This window comes from Lutzomyia longipalpis, chromosome 3 (assembly GCF_024334085.1).
Source record: "Lutzomyia longipalpis isolate SR_M1_2022 chromosome 3, ASM2433408v1".
NCBI lineage: Eukaryota > Metazoa > Arthropoda > Insecta > Diptera > Psychodidae > Lutzomyia > Lutzomyia longipalpis.
The window spans coordinates 30197178-30216544 of NC_074709.1; the positions used below are offsets into that span (position 1 = coordinate 30197178).

The 19367-nt window shown below is 37.7% G+C and overlaps 4 protein-coding genes across 5 annotated transcripts; 3 read left to right on the forward strand and 1 right to left on the reverse strand.

Moving 5' to 3' along the window:
- The first annotated feature begins 3258 nt into the window (after nt 1–3258).
- LOC129793826 (epidermal growth factor-like protein 8) lies at nt 3259–10875 on the forward strand. Of its 2 annotated transcripts, none has more exons than XM_055834246.1 (5): nt 3259–3387; nt 5844–6225; nt 9707–9951; nt 10026–10247; nt 10324–10875. In XM_055834246.1, exons 2-5 carry the CDS (start codon nt 5924–5926, stop codon nt 10638–10640), a joined length of 1086 nt encoding a protein of 361 aa, XP_055690221.1. In that variant the 5' UTR covers nt 3259–3387; nt 5844–5923; the 3' UTR covers nt 10641–10875. The 2 variants fall into 2 exon arrangements, with proteins under 2 accessions (XP_055690221.1, XP_055690219.1); XM_055834244.1 differs by having other exon boundaries at nt 3296–3387; nt 10321–10875.
- Nucleotides 10876–12708: 1833 nt separating this feature from the next.
- On the forward strand, nt 12709–14024 carry LOC129793834 (uncharacterized). Its single transcript, XM_055834273.1, has 2 exons — nt 12709–12844; nt 12906–14024. The coding sequence occupies exons 1-2, from the start codon at nt 12821–12823 to the stop codon at nt 13887–13889; spliced, it is 1008 nt and encodes a 335-aa protein (XP_055690248.1). The 5' UTR covers nt 12709–12820; the 3' UTR covers nt 13890–14024.
- On the reverse strand, nt 14025–15257 carry LOC129793835 (peroxisomal membrane protein PEX14). Its single transcript, XM_055834275.1, has 2 exons — nt 15068–15257; nt 14025–14987 (listed from the first exon to the last, which is right to left on the reverse strand). Exons 1-2 carry the CDS (start codon nt 15125–15127, stop codon nt 14301–14303), a joined length of 747 nt encoding a protein of 248 aa, XP_055690250.1. The 5' UTR covers nt 15128–15257; the 3' UTR covers nt 14025–14300.
- A 45-nt stretch (nt 15258–15302) lies between these two features.
- Nucleotides 15303–18600, forward strand: LOC129793829 (zinc finger protein 91-like). Its single transcript, XM_055834266.1, has 2 exons — nt 15303–15393; nt 15464–18600. Exon 2 carries the CDS (start codon nt 15545–15547, stop codon nt 18497–18499), a length of 2955 nt encoding a protein of 984 aa, XP_055690241.1. The 5' UTR covers nt 15303–15393; nt 15464–15544; the 3' UTR covers nt 18500–18600.
- Nucleotides 18601–19367: the final 767 nt, after the last annotated feature.

Genomic DNA, 19367 nt, shown 5'->3' on the forward strand with positions numbered 1-19367 from the left:
TAATAATTATTTTGAATATTAAAAAAAAATTGAGTATTATAATTAATAAAAATAACTAAAGCAAGATTATATCACGACTGTGATTATATCACACCATGTAGGCCTGATGAAGAGGGAATAAAACCTTCGAAACATTAGGAAATTGGTTGGTAAAGGTCCTTCGCTAATCGTTAAAAAATTATACCCAACCGAAATCGAAAAATTATCTTAAAAATTTCTTTTAATTTATTTGAATGAGAAATTTAATACAGGGAGTGTTTATCTGGCAAATATTTAGGGAAACCGAATATTAAAATAAATATTCCGAATAATCTGATTTGTTTAGTATGATTAAAACCCAACAGTCCAATCCTATTTACCCCATTAAAGTTATTTTACTCCTACAAATTAAAAATAAATGTACTGGTAAGCTGACCAAGCTTACGGGAGCTGTGTTTCTTTCAGTGTACCAATTTTGTGAGAGCAAACTAGAACGCAAATTAGTTTAAATACGCGCAAAGTCGGGAAAAGTCGAAAAGTCATCCCCTATGAAATGTTTGAAAGGCCATATCTCGAGAACGGATCCATAGATTTTCATAAATTTTTTTTTGTTTGAAAGGTCTTGAAGTCAGCTATAACATATCGAAAAATGAAAAAAATTTATGTCGCCATTTTCGAAAAATTCGAGTTCGAAATTTTCGAAAACTTTGTTTTCGATTTTAGCGCCTCTTGCGGACATTTTACGAAGTTGCAATGTTCTAGACATTTGTAGGGTTTCTCGAAACCTTTCATTTGCGCTTGAGTTGATCAAGATCGGACTTGTAGAACCCGAGATATGACATGCTAACTTTGGAAGGCTATATCTCGAGAACGGATCCATAGATTTTCTTCATTTTTGGCATGAAGCTAGATAATATGGTCAGCTACAACATATCAAAAAATGAAAAAAATTTATGTCGCCGTTTTCGAGATATTCATCGAAAACTAATCGAAAATTTTGTTTTCGATTTTTGGCCCCCTAGCGGTCACTTTTGAAACTTCGGATGTTCTAGAGAGTTGTAGGGTTTGTTGAGATCTTTCATTTGACCCCGGGTTGATCAAAATCGGTCAAGCCGTTTTCGAGTTATGGTCGATTTTTGATGAAAAATTGTGGCGGCCATATTGACTAAACGGCTTGACCGATTTTCGAAAATGAGGTATCGTTCGAAAGCTCTTGATGGCCCCTACAACATATAAAAATTTCAGCCCTCTAGCTATAATAGCGGCTGAGATATAGCGAAAACAAAATTTTGAGGTTATTCAAAATGGAGGACGGGGGGGTGGGGGGTAAAATTTGACATCATAATCGGATGTCTTCCAGTCGATATTTAAACTTTGCCGTTTACCGCAAGTCTCTATCTATCACCGTTCTCTCGCAATTTAGCGTTATACTACGGACGGCCGGCCGGAAAAAAACTTATTTTTGGCGCATACGTTTTTTGGAATGTGGGGACCCTAATTCGTGCTCATACCAAGTTTGAGCCCGATCTGACGACTTTCGATTTTGCTCGGTACACAAAAGCTGTGTCTGAAAGAAACACAGCTAAAATTGATGCACAGTGTAAATTCATGATTCATTAATTATTTTCTCACTTGATTTGAGAATTTTCTTTATCTCGACAAGCTTCATTTGCATGAATGTGGTCTCTGTCGCTCATCTACAAATGTTCTTTTCACAGCTTACATTCTGATAAGAATTTCTGCTATTATTTTACCATTTAATCGCGGTCGTAAAATTCACGCGGAGCTTCTTTTACTATCTCTCTTCACTCTTTACAAATAAATTGAATTTAATTATAAATTGGAATTAATAGTTGTGCCTGGAAGTCGCTTCAGCAGCATTTACGCAATTTTAATTATCAAAATATTATTATTATTATTTTGTCTCCCAGTAAATTGTCTCAAATGGCTTAACTTCTTGTCAAGACACTTCTTATTTCAATTTTCTTTTTTGTGATGATTTCGCAAAGAAAATTATGAGCTCCTCAAGACATTTACTTTGCACCTCTTAATCCCCTCCTGTCCCTTCTGGCTGCCATTAAGGCGTGAGATAAATTTAGTGATGAGGTGGTAATTTCCTGGAGATTTATAGACACTCCATTGCTCTTTAAGTAGAGACAAGATGCGTGCAAAAATGTGCCGGCATTTGTGACAGAAATCTCATGTCGATGAAAATGAACGATGGGGACGCAGATGGAGTGTTGCGTCTGCAATTTATGAGGCTGAATGTTTTTTTTTGCAAACATAAATCTCATCGTGCAACTTGCACACACAAAATCCGATTTGGAGTAAAATCTACATAAAGCTCCTCAAGTGCTGGAGGAAATATTGTCGCACAAATGGGTGCGAAATCACATTGAATGGTGGCGGGAATTGAGTGAATAATGCACCGCCAGGAGAGGTCGGAGCCTTGATTTAGCTCGTGCAATTAATAACTTTTGCCATTTTTCACTCCATCTCTTTATTCACTCTTCTTGTTTTTTTTTTTTTCATTACGCTACTCGTGACTGACGACAAAATCTATCGCGCTACATATTAATACTTCCGCTACATATTCTTTGGCAAGGCAACAAGTGTAATTTATTAAATTGATTTTTTTACGATCCTTTTTTGTGTGTGGAAATTGACCCTAAATACTCATCGAATGCTTCTGAATTATTAATTTTTTTTAAAGAGCTTTAAGTGAATTGTTGGTTAATTTTTACGTGTTGAAAATTTTTTAGGTTAAAAATAAGAAGAAGAATTAGTTTTGAAAAAGCAAGAACTCTGATTGGCTAACAAGTTCGAGCAAAGTGTTTTCATTGGCTCATTTACAGAAAGATAATTTAAATAAAGTATCTGTGCTAAAATGTACTAAAACCAAGCCTTAAAAGTACTAAAAGACAGTATCTTTTAGCAATGATTACCCCCTTTTTGTTCAAATTTTTGGCTACATTCACGCTTCTCCTTGCAAATGAGCAACATTTAAGCTTTTATATGTTTGTGCAAAAAAAAACTCCATGTGAGATGTGCCGCAAAAGCCCAAAAATAACAACACAAAAAATCATCCCAAAAGAAAATTCCAAAGAGGCTGCAACTGAATAAATAATCGCGTAAGGATGGAAAGACACAGAAGCACTTGAGATCTTCTATTTTTCTTGCTCATTGCTTTTGTTCATCCTTTTATCGTCATCAACTTCTTTTTCTCTGTGCTACAACCAGATGATCATTGGATCGTGGAATTTTTGCACATACAGAATCAGAAAGTCTAAGCTTAGGGCATGCACTGCCTGCATTCAGTCTGATCGTGTCGGTGAGCCCGCAAAGACGCGCAGATCTGTACGTCTCTACTCCATCCCGCGAAAGAGGCTTTTTTCGCGAACTCTTGAGGTGCTTAAATAGACTTTTTTTCTTTCAACATTTAGGCAAAATTGGATTATTATTATTTTTTGTGTGCTCAAGTGCAAGAATTCTCACACAAAGAATCTCAATTATAGAGGGAAAAATTTATTACGAAAAATTCCCCGGAAGGGTTCTGTGAAGAATCTCTCGCAGCAGAAGAGAATCTTAAAACTTCTCTTTTTTTGTTTAAATACGAATAAAAATCCTTTGTGTTCTCTGTGTTGTCTTCAAATTGAGGTGTTGATAAAGATATGCGCGTCTGAAGAAAATTCACGCTATATTAAGTAATTTGTGCTCGATGTTTTTCCCTACAAATTTTGCTGCTCTTGTTAATCGTTAAAGTTTGATGATCAACAATTCAAAAACGATAGAGTGATCGGATTTTTTTTTGTAATTCTTCTTTATTTTATTTACTCTCCAGATGTCGCCATTCTGTGAGTTCAGAAGGTTGCATATTTGGCCCTCTAGTGATGAGTTTTTGTGCAATTGATAAATTTTAAGTGCAATAGAGCATTTAAAAATTTTAATAAACTACAAAGAGTTTATTCAAAGTTTAATAATTTAATTTGTCAAGTTTAATTGAATATAACTTAATGTAAAATTGATTTTGATTGAATAATGTTAAAAAATTCTTTAATAAGAAATTTCCGTTACTTTTTGAATTCACCTGTTAAAAAATTCAATATGGCGATATCAAGCTATAATTTTAAACGTTCAAAACGATTTTTCATAAACCTTTCTTTAAATTTAACTAAAATTTTAATGGAATCCACAAACTTTAAAGTTTCCTCCCATAAATGACAGTTAAAAGGGTAAAAAGGCTCTCTAAAATAAAGTATTAGGCAAAATAATGAATCCCACTCACTGTAAACGTATCAAGCCTACCATATGTCCTTCATTTACAAGAATATAACTTCTTCAGTATATTTCTGGGTGTACTAGTTTAGTTCTTTTTTTTATTCTTCCTCTTTTATTCTGTGTGTGCCCCTTGAGTTGCTACGGAGCCGCGCACATTTAATGATTTACGACAGAGTGAGAATTATTTTATGGTCAATTGTGGAGGATCTCTCATTGTTGGGTATTGCACTTGAGCACTTTTAATATCACGATAATAAACAATAATCATCTCTGTGTGGCACATTGAGGGGGTAAAAGAAAAACATTTCCAGACACAGCTGAGAAAAACTATTCTACTCTCTTTTTCTTTCTGAGACTTGTCTGGAGAACAATTGGCTGCGAAGTCCTTCCATTTTTGTCCCGCGTTTAAATTAAGAAGAGAATTCTTTTATTTTTTTTTCTAAGCAATAATTCTAAATGGGAGCATCATAGCTTGAGAAATAAATCATTTTGTGGAGAATTGTGCAAAATTAAATGTTTATTGCCGTGTTTAGGTTGTGTCTCGGAGTCATTTGAGCGAATTTTCTCATTCACTTTCCGTTTCTTTGATCGCGGCATTCCTCACTGCGCCTCCACAAAGAATACACCACAAACTCTCAGCAGTTGAATGTCCGAAATTACATTTAGAATAACGTTTAGAATGAAGCACAGGGTGTGTGGGAATTTTCATATTTGTTTAAATTTATTAAAGAAATATCTTTAAAAAAAATGTTGGAATTTTCATTCATTGCAAAAATATGATTTTTCGAATTATTCTTGAGTAGAAAGAAAAATTAAGAGTGTCTCTTATAGCATTTCGAATTAGTAAAGGGGCTTCATCAGGTACAAATGATTTAAATAAACCACAATGTAGATAAAATTAACTTTGTGTTTGTTTTTTTCAAACTGATGAGAATATTTTAGAATCTTTTATATAAAATTTTTTAAACAATAAAATAAGAACTAAATGGAAAATATTCAATTTAAATAAACTTTGCACCAAAACTAAAACTTTACGTTGAAATTCGAGAAGGAATTAACCAATGAACGTTTGCTGTTCACTTTTCAACCAATAACAAAATTTCTCATTTTCTTTTTGAATTCATTTGAATCTTAACCGAAAAGCCACACGTTAAATTAACTAAAATGAAGAAGGCTCCTTTAATAAACATTCTCTACGAATAATTTGCATCACCCTGTACCATGTAGTTTAATGCAATAAAATCTCCACACCGCACATTAAATCTTATTTAACGATTTAGCGCTCTTTCATGCCGGCTAAGGCAATGAGAGATTCACGCTGGGAATGTTTGTTGCATTCGGAAGAGCTCCGTATAACACACAAAACAGATAATTTTGCAAAATTCTCTCGTCTATCTCCTGGATAAAATCATTTACTGACTGTTGGCAGAGAAGAAGGAAGTTTCGTGGTGCGATGAGAAACATTATTTTTAACAGCTTCAACGCGAAAATTTGTTGTTTATCGTTACACTTCTCATTGGGATAGGTCCAGGATTAGGTGGATCTTAACATGTTCTTCTCACATGGTTCATGTTATTCTCTTGCAGAGCGTTCGTGACCGGGGGTTGGGAGTTCCGCTGCTGTCCGCCCATTCTTGCAACAACAACAGCAATAATAAAAAAAAAATATGGCAAGTGGTTCGGTTGCATTGCTGTGCATCGTGGGAATCTCATTAATGCATGATGTGACCTCTGAGGTCACAACAGGGCGTCACAACAACAATTCCTACGCGCTCAAACTCACGCTCATCAATTCAAGTGGCTTCAACCGTACGCCATGGTGGCAGCAACCGCCACCATCAGCTTCTTCGTCACCTGTCACAACCCAAAGTTCATTCATGTGGACCACAATGCAGGATGCAACCACAACAGCCCCACCGGCAACAACGAGCCACCAGCGGAGCCATCGGCACCACAGGGGACATTCTGGGTGAGTTTTAAGCTCTTCTCTTCTACAGAAAATATTAAAATAAAATTCGGTGCAAAAGCTTCGCGCATCAGAGTTTCATTTTAATTGTCGCGGTTTGAGTGAGTAAATGTCGAGACTTCTTTGTCAATATTTATGCAGCAGGTTCAGTGGTCTTGTTTTGCATTTTATTTGTTGTACATAATTCCAATTAAATACTCTTGACTCATGAGAAGTGAGAAAATAATAAAACAATCTAAATAAAAAAACTTCTTGAGAATTTAAGATTTAAATCTCCGCGTGAAGAAAAATTTTTTACACAGAGAAAAATTCTTCCTCTTTTCACAAACTTTAGGGGAATTTAATCCTCTTCCTCTTCATTTTAGGCATTAAATTGTTCAAAAATTAATAGAAAAGAAAGAAAGACTTAGGGGTAACTGGGGTAAAATGGTGAATTTGAAAAAAAAATAAAAATTAATATCTCAAGAAGCAGTGAGAGCTAATCTGTCTAATTTTGTCAGTAGTTGCACTTCATACCCCTGCCTAAACCTAGAAAGTTTCATAATAATTGATCCAATATTTTGGCTTTTATTTGAAAAACAAATTTTTCTAACCTCCAAGTTACTCTGACCTCTCAACTACAAATTCAGTTTTGGCGAAATTCTCTACAATATTTTTGATCCAAATGCATTTTTAGACAGAGTAACTATTGCTAAACACGAATCTAATCTGAATTTTCCGAAAAAATTTTCCGAGTTTTCTCGTAGAACACTGATAGTAAAAAGTACAGCTTGGGGCAAAATGGTGAATTTGATGTTTTTTTTTAAATAACTTTTTAAATTTTTAAAAGATAAATTTTCCTTAATTAGTATAACTATTATATACAATTTGGGATGTTTAATCACTAACTATTACCAATTTTTATAAACTAAAAAAAATTAAAAAAGGCAATTTCTTAAATTTAACGTTTTTTTTAATTTTTTGTATTTTTTTTTTATTAAAAAAAAGTTTTAATTAGTACACAAATCTCTCATTCTCAATAGATATTATAGTGCCTTGCTAAAATAATTTCATTAAATTAAGATTAGCGAACAAAAAACGCAATTAACCATTTTACCCCAGGATTTTTGGAACAGGCAAATTTGGAAGGGTTTGGAAAATGGTTTGAAAAAGCATTTTCCCATTGAGATAGAGAAAAATCGTCAAAGACAAAGTTGTAGCCCGGAAAATTTCCTATAAAATAATCGTCATGGGAAAACTCAAATATTTCCATGGAACTCAGGAAAAATTATCTCCCAAAAATTCACCGAATTACCCCATTTTCCCCTATCACCCTAAATTTCCCAATTTTTACGTAATTTCTAGTACTATGTTTGCTCTTGGAATTTTAAATCTCTACAAAAATGCAAATGCGTAAAGAATAAAAGAAATGAAAATTAAAATATTTTCTTAAACTTTCTCAATGTCCCCACAAAATCATGTGGTTGTCATCTGGACATGAAGAGAGGCCATTCAAGATGTTTTCTTTTTCACATTCTTATTGCAAAGAATGATCTGCGATTTATCATTGAACTTGACTTCTTAGGAAAACAACAAGACCAATGACTTTGTGTGCAAGAAATCTTCTGGTTTGTTGTCTTTTTGCTTTTTTTTTTCAACGCAAACAGAAAGGAAAAACAATATAAAAACTCGTTCCATTCGCAGCATATTGAAAAGTAATTATTTTATATTTTCTTCTTTTGCTTCTTTAGCAAGAAAATAAACTTTGTGAATTTATTTATGCTTTGAACGTGATTTTTGTGTCATAAAAGTGAAACTTTTGCATCAAAAAAGTTTATGAAATGTGGCAAATTTTCTAGGTATATTGTATAAATATTTTGATTAGAGAGATAGAATTTCACACGATAAAATTCAAAGATTGAATAAACATTAGAAGAAAGGAAAGGCAAGAAATTGATGGAGTCTTCTCATTGCAAAGAAAATGATTATTTCTGCATTTTCCACTTTATTTAATCTTTCTAAAACGTTTATAAATATTTCAAAGATAAACTTTCACATGGATGTAGCATAAACACGAGGAGAGAAAGAACTGATTTTGTGGATTATCTACTGCTTATAGTTTACGTAAATAAAGAACATTGCATAAGAACCACAGAGAAACAATTATTTTCAATATTCTCTAAAAACTTTCGTCGTTAAAATAAATTCGCTGAGAGTAATAATTATTAATTTTAGAGCTCAATTACACACTTCAATGAAATTTTTATTTATTTCAATTAATTGAACGGTAAAAAGAAATATTAATTTGTCGGTAAATTAATATTTTCCCATATAAAACATGATGAACAAACAATATTTTCTTTAGTTCAAAAAGTTCTTTCAGTTAATAAATTAATCCCTAAAAATGAAGGTTCTTTTCGTATTTTTAGTGGTCTTTGCATTACTTTTAAATGAAGGTAAGTATTTTCTTTTAATTTATTATTTAATAGATTTATTGGATTAACTTCCCGCAAATTTTATATTTTTAAAGGAAATTGTTTTAGTATTCTAAGTCCACCAAGTAATCAGCAAGCAAATGCACAAAATTTCTTAAGGAATCTTGGCTTTGCAGGAGCTGGAGGAATGTTTGGTAAGTTCAATGTGGAAAAAAATAATGAAAGATTAGTTAATTTAAATAAAAATTAATCTCTTTTCCAGCACCGAGTATGTTTAGCTAAAATAAAGCTCATCAAAAGGAAATTGTAAGATAAATAAATAAAAAAGATTTCAAATTATTTTTTTTTAAATCCTTTTGCTTCATCATATTTGAAAAATAGATTATGGCCCTCGTGCCAGCCACATGATAAAGCCACGCGAGGAATTACTTTACACAAAATATATCCAGCTGAATGTGGCTTGTAAGCCTTGAAAGAAACTAGAATCACGCAAGATCTTCCTTTCGTTCTCTTTGTGATTTTTTTCTTCTTCAATTCTTGAGCAATAAAATTGCAATAAAATTGTAATTAATTGATCTCTTGTTGAAGATGATTTTGCTCACTAAAAACTTAAATTATTTTTTTTCTTCCTTCTCTTAAAACTTTGCTAAAAGAAATCTTTGTGAGAAAATTTTTGTTTGCAAAGAATTAATTGGATTAGAGAGTAAAATATTTTCCAATTAAAGCCTGTAACAAAAAAAATTCAATCAGCCAAGTTTAATAAACTTTTGTGTTTGTTTTTAATTAAACTCTCCGCATGCACTTCAGTCAGATTATAAATTTATCAATTAATTCTAATTGATACAAGCCATTAAGGCAGTCAATATTTTTCCCGTGACAATATTCTCTTATCAAGTCGCGCCGACTTTTTGTATCTTTTTTATGTAAATTTTATGCTAATAAATTCTTATAAAAATGTGAAAAGAGCGTTGATTTTTTTCGCTTTAGAAAATGACTTCTTGAGCATTTTAAGCAACTAAAGATGGCGGTCACAACGGAAATTTTAAATTTGATTTCCATACGTTTTGCAGCCGCCATGTTTGTCCGGAGCGAACAACGGTGCATGTTCCTATAAAAACGAAAGAGCTCTTCAATAAGCCAACATGGAGGCAATTCTCAGAGCCCTGCCTAGACCAAAATCTCTGTACTGGCGTCCGAATGGTGCACGAACCAACCTACAGGGATGTTATACGACATCACAGCACACACAGGATACTCTACAACTGCTGCCCTGGATGGGAAAGGATCCATGCAAATAGCAGTGGTTGCAATAAGCGTAAGCCATTAAAAATCTATCCTCGAAACTATTTTATAACAAAAATTAAAATTAATAAAAAAACATCCTTAAAGCTGTTTGCAAAATGGAGTGCAAAAATGGCGGGAAGTGCGTCAAACCTGACACCTGTAGCTGCAGGACAGGCTTCACGGGGACATCCTGCGAACTTGACATCAATGAATGCAAAGAAGAGAAGCCATGTGATCAAATGTGCTACAACACCGAAGGTTCCTACTACTGCACCTGTCGCGAAGGCTTTTCCCTGCAACCTGATCGACAGAGCTGCAAGAAATTAGGTTAGAATGCTTAATTTTTGAGGTTATGTTTTACGCGTCATTTTATGAGGCGTCCCCATTTTACTTTCCCTAGCAGATGATGCAGAATCAGCCCTTGAGGCACGTGAAATGGACGTAAATGATGTGGATTATGACGAAATAAATTCACGACTAACCAAATTGGAGAAACAAACATCCCAAACGGAACTCCTTGAGAGGAAATTACGTCAAAATCTAGATAAAATGGAAGCAATGAAGACACGCTTGGAAATCCTCGAACGGCGACAGTATGAGATCTCCTATTTTAGGGAAAAACTCAAATCGTACGAACTTCAATCGAAGAAAATTGAAAATTTAATTAATTTGTGGTATAAATGCCAAAAGAATCCCCATTTATACTGTCCAACGTTGTGAGGGAAGATAAAGGATTCTTTTTTTCTTTAGTGTGGCCATAATAGCATTTATGGAGATCTCAGGAGAGGATAAAATGCATTCAGTTTTTTTTTTAAAGAAAATTCTTGGAGAATGTGCAGAATACTCAACCAACTGTTGCCAGGCTAGTGTGTTAGAAATATTGTAGTTTTATATTAAATTGCATTTATTTAATTATTTTGTAATTTTAAAAAGTAAATTTCGTCTGTATTTTAAATGTTGTTTTATTTCTTGTGTGATTTTTTCTTGAAAGATTTTTAGGTTAGGTTTTCTTTTGAAAAGATGGCGTGGCTTGGCTTCATTTTTAATGATCAGTTGAGTTAAAAATTAAAATGGCTGACAAGTAAACTTTTTTTTTTGAGAAATTATGATTTAAAAAAAAATCTACATAACTAGTTTTCAATTAAAAAAGAAAAGAAATCTCTGCAAATGACGTAAAATCATTTTTGCATGTACAAAAAAGATAAGGAATTCATGTGGAATGACAATGATAAGAGCGCGTCATATCAAAATTATACAATTGGCAGCAATATTAGGGCTCATATCGCGTACCTATTCTGCTCCGTTTAGGGGTGGTCCATGACGTCACCGGCAGATCCCGGGAAAATAGGGGTAGAGAGTATATAGTCGCAGGAGAAGCGCTGATTGCGTCACACTCAAAAGGGGGAGAGTTAAAATCTCTCACAAAAGAGAATAAATTGAACTAACTAACTCCTCAAAATTGGGGCCGGGAATGCATGCAGAATTGCAAATAAAATTCCCTTTTTTTTATGCATAAAATTACGTAGATACATAGAGTATGGAGGTATTGTATATAGCAACCAGTAGGGGGTGGAAAATAAATTCTCTCACATAGGGGAGCTCTTTAAAAAAAATGTCTGTTGCACCACGTCCCTTGTAATTATTTTAAGGAGATTGTGCAAAAAAGGAGAGAGAAGGAGCAAATTGTTAAGAGAACATTTTAAAATGTAATTAATCTCTGAACTTTTAATGACATGTCTGTTGCACATTTTGACGAAATTTAATTAACCCATTTTTGTTGTATTTCAAGAGATGTTTGATAAATCAAATTAAATTTAATCCTATTTGAATAAAAAAATTTTTAATTTTCTCATTTTTTTGGAGATGATTTTCTCTTCAATTTCATAAAAATCGGTTCAGTGGATTTTTTGTAATCAAAGAAAATTAAAAAAAAATTATGCGCACCATTTTGGAAAAAGTCTTATTAGGAAATTCATGAAAGTTTAATTAAAATTAAAAATTCTAAGGAGCGGGCAGAGAGATTAAGAGTCCTAAAGAGTAAGAAGAACCTTTCTTAATTAAGAATCTATAAAGGGATTTACTTATTGTTTAGAAAGGAATTTGTTTTCATTTTTGCTAAAGTTTTTAGGTTAGTTTTTATAAGATGCGACGGATGTGACCAATTTTAGAAGCAAAACTAGTAAAAAAGGAAATTTATAGTTGCTTTTTAAGCGCAGAAATCGCATTTTTATTGCATTTGTAATTACAATTTAATCACAATTTTTAAACGTTAATTCTATTTCCAGAAAGGCTTATAATGCCAGTAAAGATTTTCTTTAATAAATTAATTAAATAGTTTTTAATGCTTTTTTTGTAACAAAAAATTGAATAATCTAATGACTTTTTTGTGACAGATTGATTAAAAAATCTTTAAAAAGCCTTTTTTTGATTTATTTTTGAATTTGGCGCCCAAAGTGTAGTAGTTCAAAAAGCAACCACTGCTATTTTACTGTATTTGCTGAAAAGAGAATGAGACGGATGCACGTCACTGATACTGTCTCCCTCATAATTTTAGTTTTTCGCAATTTTCTCGCATTTTCCGACTTTTGATGTGAAAATCAGGTTTTTGTGGCCCAAATTTTTACTGAAGCTCCATGGGGCCTCCCTGAGCCCCCCCAGCAACTTTTGGCGCCCTAAAAATTTGTTTTTATCATTTTTTCGCGATTAAAAAAATCCCCAATAAAACTTTCAAAATTTCCACTTGAAATATTTCATTGATATTTTGAAACTTTCAACCCTAATCTCTGATGCGTCAATATGTAAATAAAAAAAATGATAAAATGTTTTTCTTTGCAATAATCTTCAAAAGTCCAGGAAATTAGTGATATTTAGAAGTAAATCCGAGTCCAAAATCTCAAGGGATGGACTCTGAACGTGAGAGGGAGGTAAGGAAGTGCTTGCCAGGATGCAAAGAAGGGTTAACTTACCAAATTCCGGTCTTTGTAGGTTCATCAGCTGAGTCCCAGGGAGTGCATCCGGGGTAGGAGATCGTACAAGGATAATCAGGAAGCACAGAGTAGTCCACGTCGGTATGGTAGAAGGACTCCTTTTGACTATGAGGGACATGAGAGCGCTAGTTCCGGAGATGAGGCTGTTGATGGAGAAGATGGAGCTCCTGCTGTGGAACCAGTTGAAGCCACGAGGCCCCCAACTGGACTGAAATACCCAGAGAATCCACAGCCTGCTGCCCATTCAGGCAAAATGGATGAATATCAATTCCCTCTGAAGCTATTTTACATCCTTCCGGTGCTTGTCTTCCTCCACATCATCCTCCAGAGTGATGGGCTTCCTCCTAAACCTCCTGATGCGATTTCTGCTGCGGGGGATGCCTTTGAGATTCCCCAATCATGCAAGGATGAGCTGCAGGAATTGAAGGATGAATACCCCAATCAGGATGCCACCTTCTGGCCAGCACTCGAATACAATCTCTGGAGTGTCCTGAAGGATCCCCCAAGACCCAGTATTGTTACCTTCCTGTACAACGTATCCACATCCACGACGCTCCTGGATAAGATTGTCTACACCACCCATGCCTGTATGCATCCGGAAATGGATCCCATTGTTGTGAACGGGCTGACATTCAGTGAATCCCGGACGGGTGGAGATTTTGGGATTATCATTGACAAATACAAGGAAGCTCTCCGGCGGAGTCGAGTAATGTTCGTGGAGAATCTCCAGGATATTCCCGGACTGGCATCGCGGGCTTTTCATGATCTCTGTGACAGCTACAATCCCATCATTGATCGCTACGTTGTCTACTTCTCTCTCTTCTACACACGTGCTGACTGGGAGGAATCCCCCAATCCTAATGCTCTGGCCAGTGATCTCCTCAAGCGTAGATGGGATGATGAAATTACCGCCGATACAGCTGCTGCTCTCATTGCACGAGTCACGGAAGCAGTTCTGGTGCTCCGGGAGAAGATTTACTGACCAATTTTCATTCCCAGTTGCGCTCTCTTTACCTCCCCGGAAGCACTGGAGGCTTCCCAATAACCCCACAAAAGTGTATGACGTTTATTCATAAGGCTACTTTGTTCTGAAATAAATTATTTTTCATTAAAAAAATTGTTCTGAAATAAAAATTTATTCCAACACGGCACAAAATTTACAAAATAAAATCCCCATACTGGGAGCGCCCCCAAGTGCCCCCATAAGAAGTATATTTGGTACTCGACTAAAGGTTTTTTTTTTTCTTTTACCTCCCTCGTTGATCATCTTCCTGGCCAGGAGAAGAAATTTTCCTTTGAAGTTTTAAATCTTAAACAAATGCCCACAATTTTTCACTTCCGGATAACTCTGCAGAGCCTCCAGAGTGTCAAATCTCCGTAAAATCATTTCTTTTTACATTATCTCCAAGCTACTATCGCTATTCTTGGTGACAACTTCCGTCTCACTGGACCCGGAGCCCGTGTCGTTGTCATCATTCTTATCATCCGGATGATGTTGAGCCTTCTCAGAGATTAGCTGCCACGCTGGGATGGAAGGTGGTACATGGGGTGACTGCGAGAATTGCTTCCTACTCAGGAGGATCCCCTTGACAGCCTCCACTTCGGCCTTAATGGTCAGAATCTCCTCCGCAAGGGCACTCCGTTGAACAGCACGATCCAGATCATGCTGCAACTTTGCCACTTCGGCATTTAAGTCTGTAAATCCCGTCCGGATACGCTCATCGAGCTCACTAACTGTCTCCCGCACGGACTTCCTGCGCTTCCGCCCAAACAGGAAGGGCTCAATGTACGTGCGGTAGAGCCAGTAGATGAACCACGTGATGGCACCAAAAATTGCCACAGAATGCAACGCCTCCCGGACACGAAGGAATAAACTCGGTTGAGCTGCAGCACATGGGTAGGTACTCATATTGACAACAGTCTGGAATTGCTTGGGATTCATACTGTACACCCCGGCACGTTGGCAGGCAACTTCAATCTCCTCCTCAGTGAGTCCCTTTGTCAGGAGGTACTTCCTCTTCTGATCCAATGCACTACGCGCAACATTGGGATTCTGCAGGAACATCACAGCCGTGGCAATCTACAACAACACCCAGAGAAGATTAACCAATAAATCATCCATGGTCCAGGAAATTGACAAAAGACATTGATTTCCCTTACCAAATTCTCCCTCAATGGTGGTTGGGGAGATGAAACTGTTTCTGGGGGATTGTTGTCCATCCCAATGTGGACCTGAATCTCAATTGTGAAGCCTTATGTGGGCAGTAGATTGTCCAGAAAATCTCCTCTTCCGGAAGGTCTTTCTTTCCTGCTGCTTTCACTTTCTTCGTTTTGCTGCATGAAGCATAAGCATGACAATGGTTCAATCTGTTCTACACTGTGCTACGGTAGAGGTGACAGCAGTATAACAGTTCTCGCATAAATTGGACGCCGATGTAAATAATTTTTCTTGGAAGTTTTTCCCGTGGAAATTGTGCTGAAAAAAGGTAGTTTAATTAGCAAAGGTGTGCAAAAAAATTCAGAGATGCTTTTCAATTTGCTAATTCACCTCTTTAGGGGCTTTTCACCGCCATAGAGGAGATTTTCCAGAGTCTGGGATTTTTTTCTCTCTGTCTTGTGGCAATCTTGGTGGGAAAGATGCAGCTTCCTGTGGCAAAGGTGGTGCTGGTGGATTGTCGTGAGGAGCTGAAGAAGTACAATATTGATATAAATGATTACATGAAAACGGCTGCTGCACCGGATGCTGCCGCTGCGACTTTTCCCTGCCGCGACTGTAGTTTGATTTTCCGGACAAAACGCTACCGCATGATCCATGAGACGCGCTTCCACTCGAAGAACTCCACAAAGCTCCATCATGAGTGCCCCAAGTGCCCAAAGCGCTTCTACACAACGCAGGATCGTGATGATCACTTCTACATTCGGCACAGCAATCAGAAGTATCAGTGCGAGTTGTGCCCCTTCACGTGTCGCCTCCGCTGTAGGATGGAACTGCATCTGGCTGCAAAGCATCGCACCAGCACCAGTAAGCCGTACGTGTGTCAGTTTTGCGATAAGAGATTCTTCATCCCTCAGATGCTGCGGAGTCACATTGTGCGTCAGCATAAAAGTGAAAGTGAAGCAGCCAAGTTGTCTCCGTACACGTGTCGGCTGTGTAGGCATAAGATTAAGCGGAAGGACATCACGGATCACATGCAGCGCCACAATGAGATCACCGACAGCAAATGCAAAATGTGCGAATTGCGCTTCCTCACGTCTGATGACTTGGTTGTGCACACAAAGAGTCATGGAAGTGATGTAGCAGAACAGATTACCTGCTGCTTCTGTGACTTCCAATCCCCCAATTCCCTCACCATGGATCGGCACATTGAGGAGGTGCACATTGATCCGAAGAAGACCTTTGCATGCGGGGAATGCGGGAAGGAATTCCAGTCAAAGGGAAACCTGAAATATCACGAAAATGTTGCCCATCGCGCCGAGGTGAATGCGGAAATGGTTTTTGATGATATCTTCAAGGGAACAACCCTTGATTCCGATGAAGAAGACGACAAACCTGGGAAGGCAAATAGTAAAATGAGCGATGAATCCATGGAGGCACTCCAAAAGCAAATTAACTCAATAAGTGTCAATGAAGATGGGAATCCCGCCATGGCAGGTGACTTCATAATGAATGGTGACGATGAGGAAGATACCCCCGTTATAATATCCATTGATGAAGCTGAAAAACTCCTGGCAAATCCCGAGAAACTCACATCACCCGATGCAACGACTAACCCTCCGGAAAATCTCATTGAGCACATTAAGGAAGAAGTTGAGGAAGATGTAGAGGAGGAGGAAGAAGAAGAAGATAAGCAGCTAAAGGATGATGAGCAAGAGAAGCAGCCGGATGTTAATAAATCCAGAAGGATAGTTCCTTTGGAAGAGCTCACCTGCCCATTTTGCAACATTCGCTTCGCACGGAGACGCGAAATAAACAGCCACAAGGCGAGGCATCGAGAAGAGACAGATCATCGTTGTTCGCAGTGCCCACTGAGATTCCTCGCACGCACCAAGCTGGATGAGCACGTAAATGATAAGCACAAGCATTCGCCACTTGCTAAAATGTACAAATGCTCACTGTGCAGCTACACCACCAAGTCACGCTTCTACATGAAGTCCCACAACAAGCGGGCACATCACAAGAAGGCAGCCACCCCAACGCCAATCCTTGCTGAATGCAATGATAGCAATGGCAGTGTGGAGGAGAGCGCGAAGAGGAAGAAGAAGCAGCAGCAGCAGGATAAGTTTAAATGCGAAATCTGCGGGAAAGTCCTCAAGACGGCGTACACGCTGAAGAATCACTGGAACATGCACAAGAATCCCCACAAGTGCAACATCTGCGGCAAAGCATTCTCAGTTGAGCAGCGCCTGGAGAATCATGTGGCAAAGCATGACAGCAGTAAGGATATCTTTTGCAATTTCTGCCCAATGAGCTTCCTAACGGCAGCTGAAATGGAACTCCATTTGGGCTTAGAGCACGAGCAGGCGAATATGAAGATCGTTACATGCCCCCACTGCCCGTACAGAACATCCTTCACGCGTGCCCTGAACATGCGTAGTCACATCCGGAATGTCCACAAATTGGCACATTCCTCCACAATTGTGCGTGACCTGAAGATGGAACTCCTCGATGCGGAAGAGAAGAAGTTGTACTGTTTGCAGTGCAAGCGACGCATGCCAACGGAGGAAGCTCTGGTGCAGCACATGAAAACCCACGAGATTGGTGTTGATGAGGCCCGGAAGGAGCGCAATCGATCGAAGAATCGGAAGAAGAGAGAAGAAAGACAAGCACAAGGCCAGAACGCCGTCAAACCGACTGAATCAGCGAAAGTTGCGCAACAGAATGGAACAACAACGGAAGTGGCAACATCAACACAACCAATGAGTATACTTGAGTGCTTCTTTGAATGTGACATCTGTGAGATCTTCTTGGAGAGTGTGAGCACCATGCGGGAGCATTTTGTGATGCAGCACAACAATCTCAAGCCCTACAAGTGCGAAATATGTGATAATCGCTTCCCAACATGGCCTATTCTGCGACGGCATCAACGCCTCTCTCACAAGGCACTGCCAACATTCATTCCTGATCGAATAATCATTCAGCAGCAGCAGCGGAAACGACGACGATCTCCCTCAACGTCCTCCACAAGTTCCACATCGTCCGGCTCATCATCCTCAACGGGTTCCTCATCGACATCTTCAACCTCCTCCGGAAGTTCCGGGAACAGAAGTAAAGCCTCCTCCCAGAGTGTTGATACCGATGTATCAGCTGCCCTAGATCGTGTAGCACCACGCAGTGACGCCACTCCTGCACCGAAGAAGAAGGTCAGCCTCAAAGTAATGACATTGACCAACAAGATCAGCGACAATGAGTACCAATGTGACATCTGTAGGCAAACATTTGACGCTGAAGATGCCTTCAAGTCCCACTTCCAGTACCACGACAATGTTAATCCCTACAAATGTGAGCTTTGCTCCAAAAGATTCGAAGCGTGGACCTCAATGAAGCGACATCAGAGCATCGTACACAAAGGTTACCGAAATAATTGTATCTAGATCCCATCATACTCCCTCCTCCCCTATCCTCCTAAACCGTTGCAGTACTCTTAACTCTGAAGAAAATGAAATAAAGAATAAAATAAAGTCACTAAAAGTAAGATCTGCTGGAACACTACACAAGAGCCCCCAGCCGCACATAGTATCGGCTGCTGCGGCTTGATTTGATGAGCTTCGGCGGCGGCGGCTTAAAAAATCGGCTCGGCTAAACAAACGTGTTTAGTGCGCGCTTAGGGTGAGAATTTAGTATTTTTTTTCTGAAAATTCTTTTATTTATTAGAACGAATTAAATAAACATAAGTAATTATCTAATTAAACGTGACAAAAATCAGCAAAAGAAAAAAAAACAATGTGAAAACAAAAAGGTCAATGGCAAGATTTGAACCCGAGACCCAAAGCTATAAAACCACTATGCTATACGTTATCCAGATGATCGGTACCAGCGTACAAGCGAAAGTTCTATATGATCCGTTTGCAGGAGAAAGGAGCAAATACACACTTACTTACTCTCGTAAGTGGTACTTACTCTCGTCTTCCTCCTCAACATACACAACACACCACTTTCATCGGAATCATGGCCGGGAAAACGATGTCTAGCGGACATTGGTAGCGACAGACCACATAATTCATTCGGTTTCAGGGAATTGATATTTTGGGCATCAAAAATATCTTATAATAATGAAAGGCCTGTTTGTTGGTAATCGTCGTTCCGACTTTTCTATACAAATCCACACCGTTTGTCCGATCGCGATGAAATTTGGTACAGAGGCTCCTTATAACAGGCGGTTTCAGATGGCCGTATTCATTTTCCCCCCAAAGCCCCCCTTCAGGTAGCCCCCATAGAGATTTCATGTAGTTTTTGCAAATT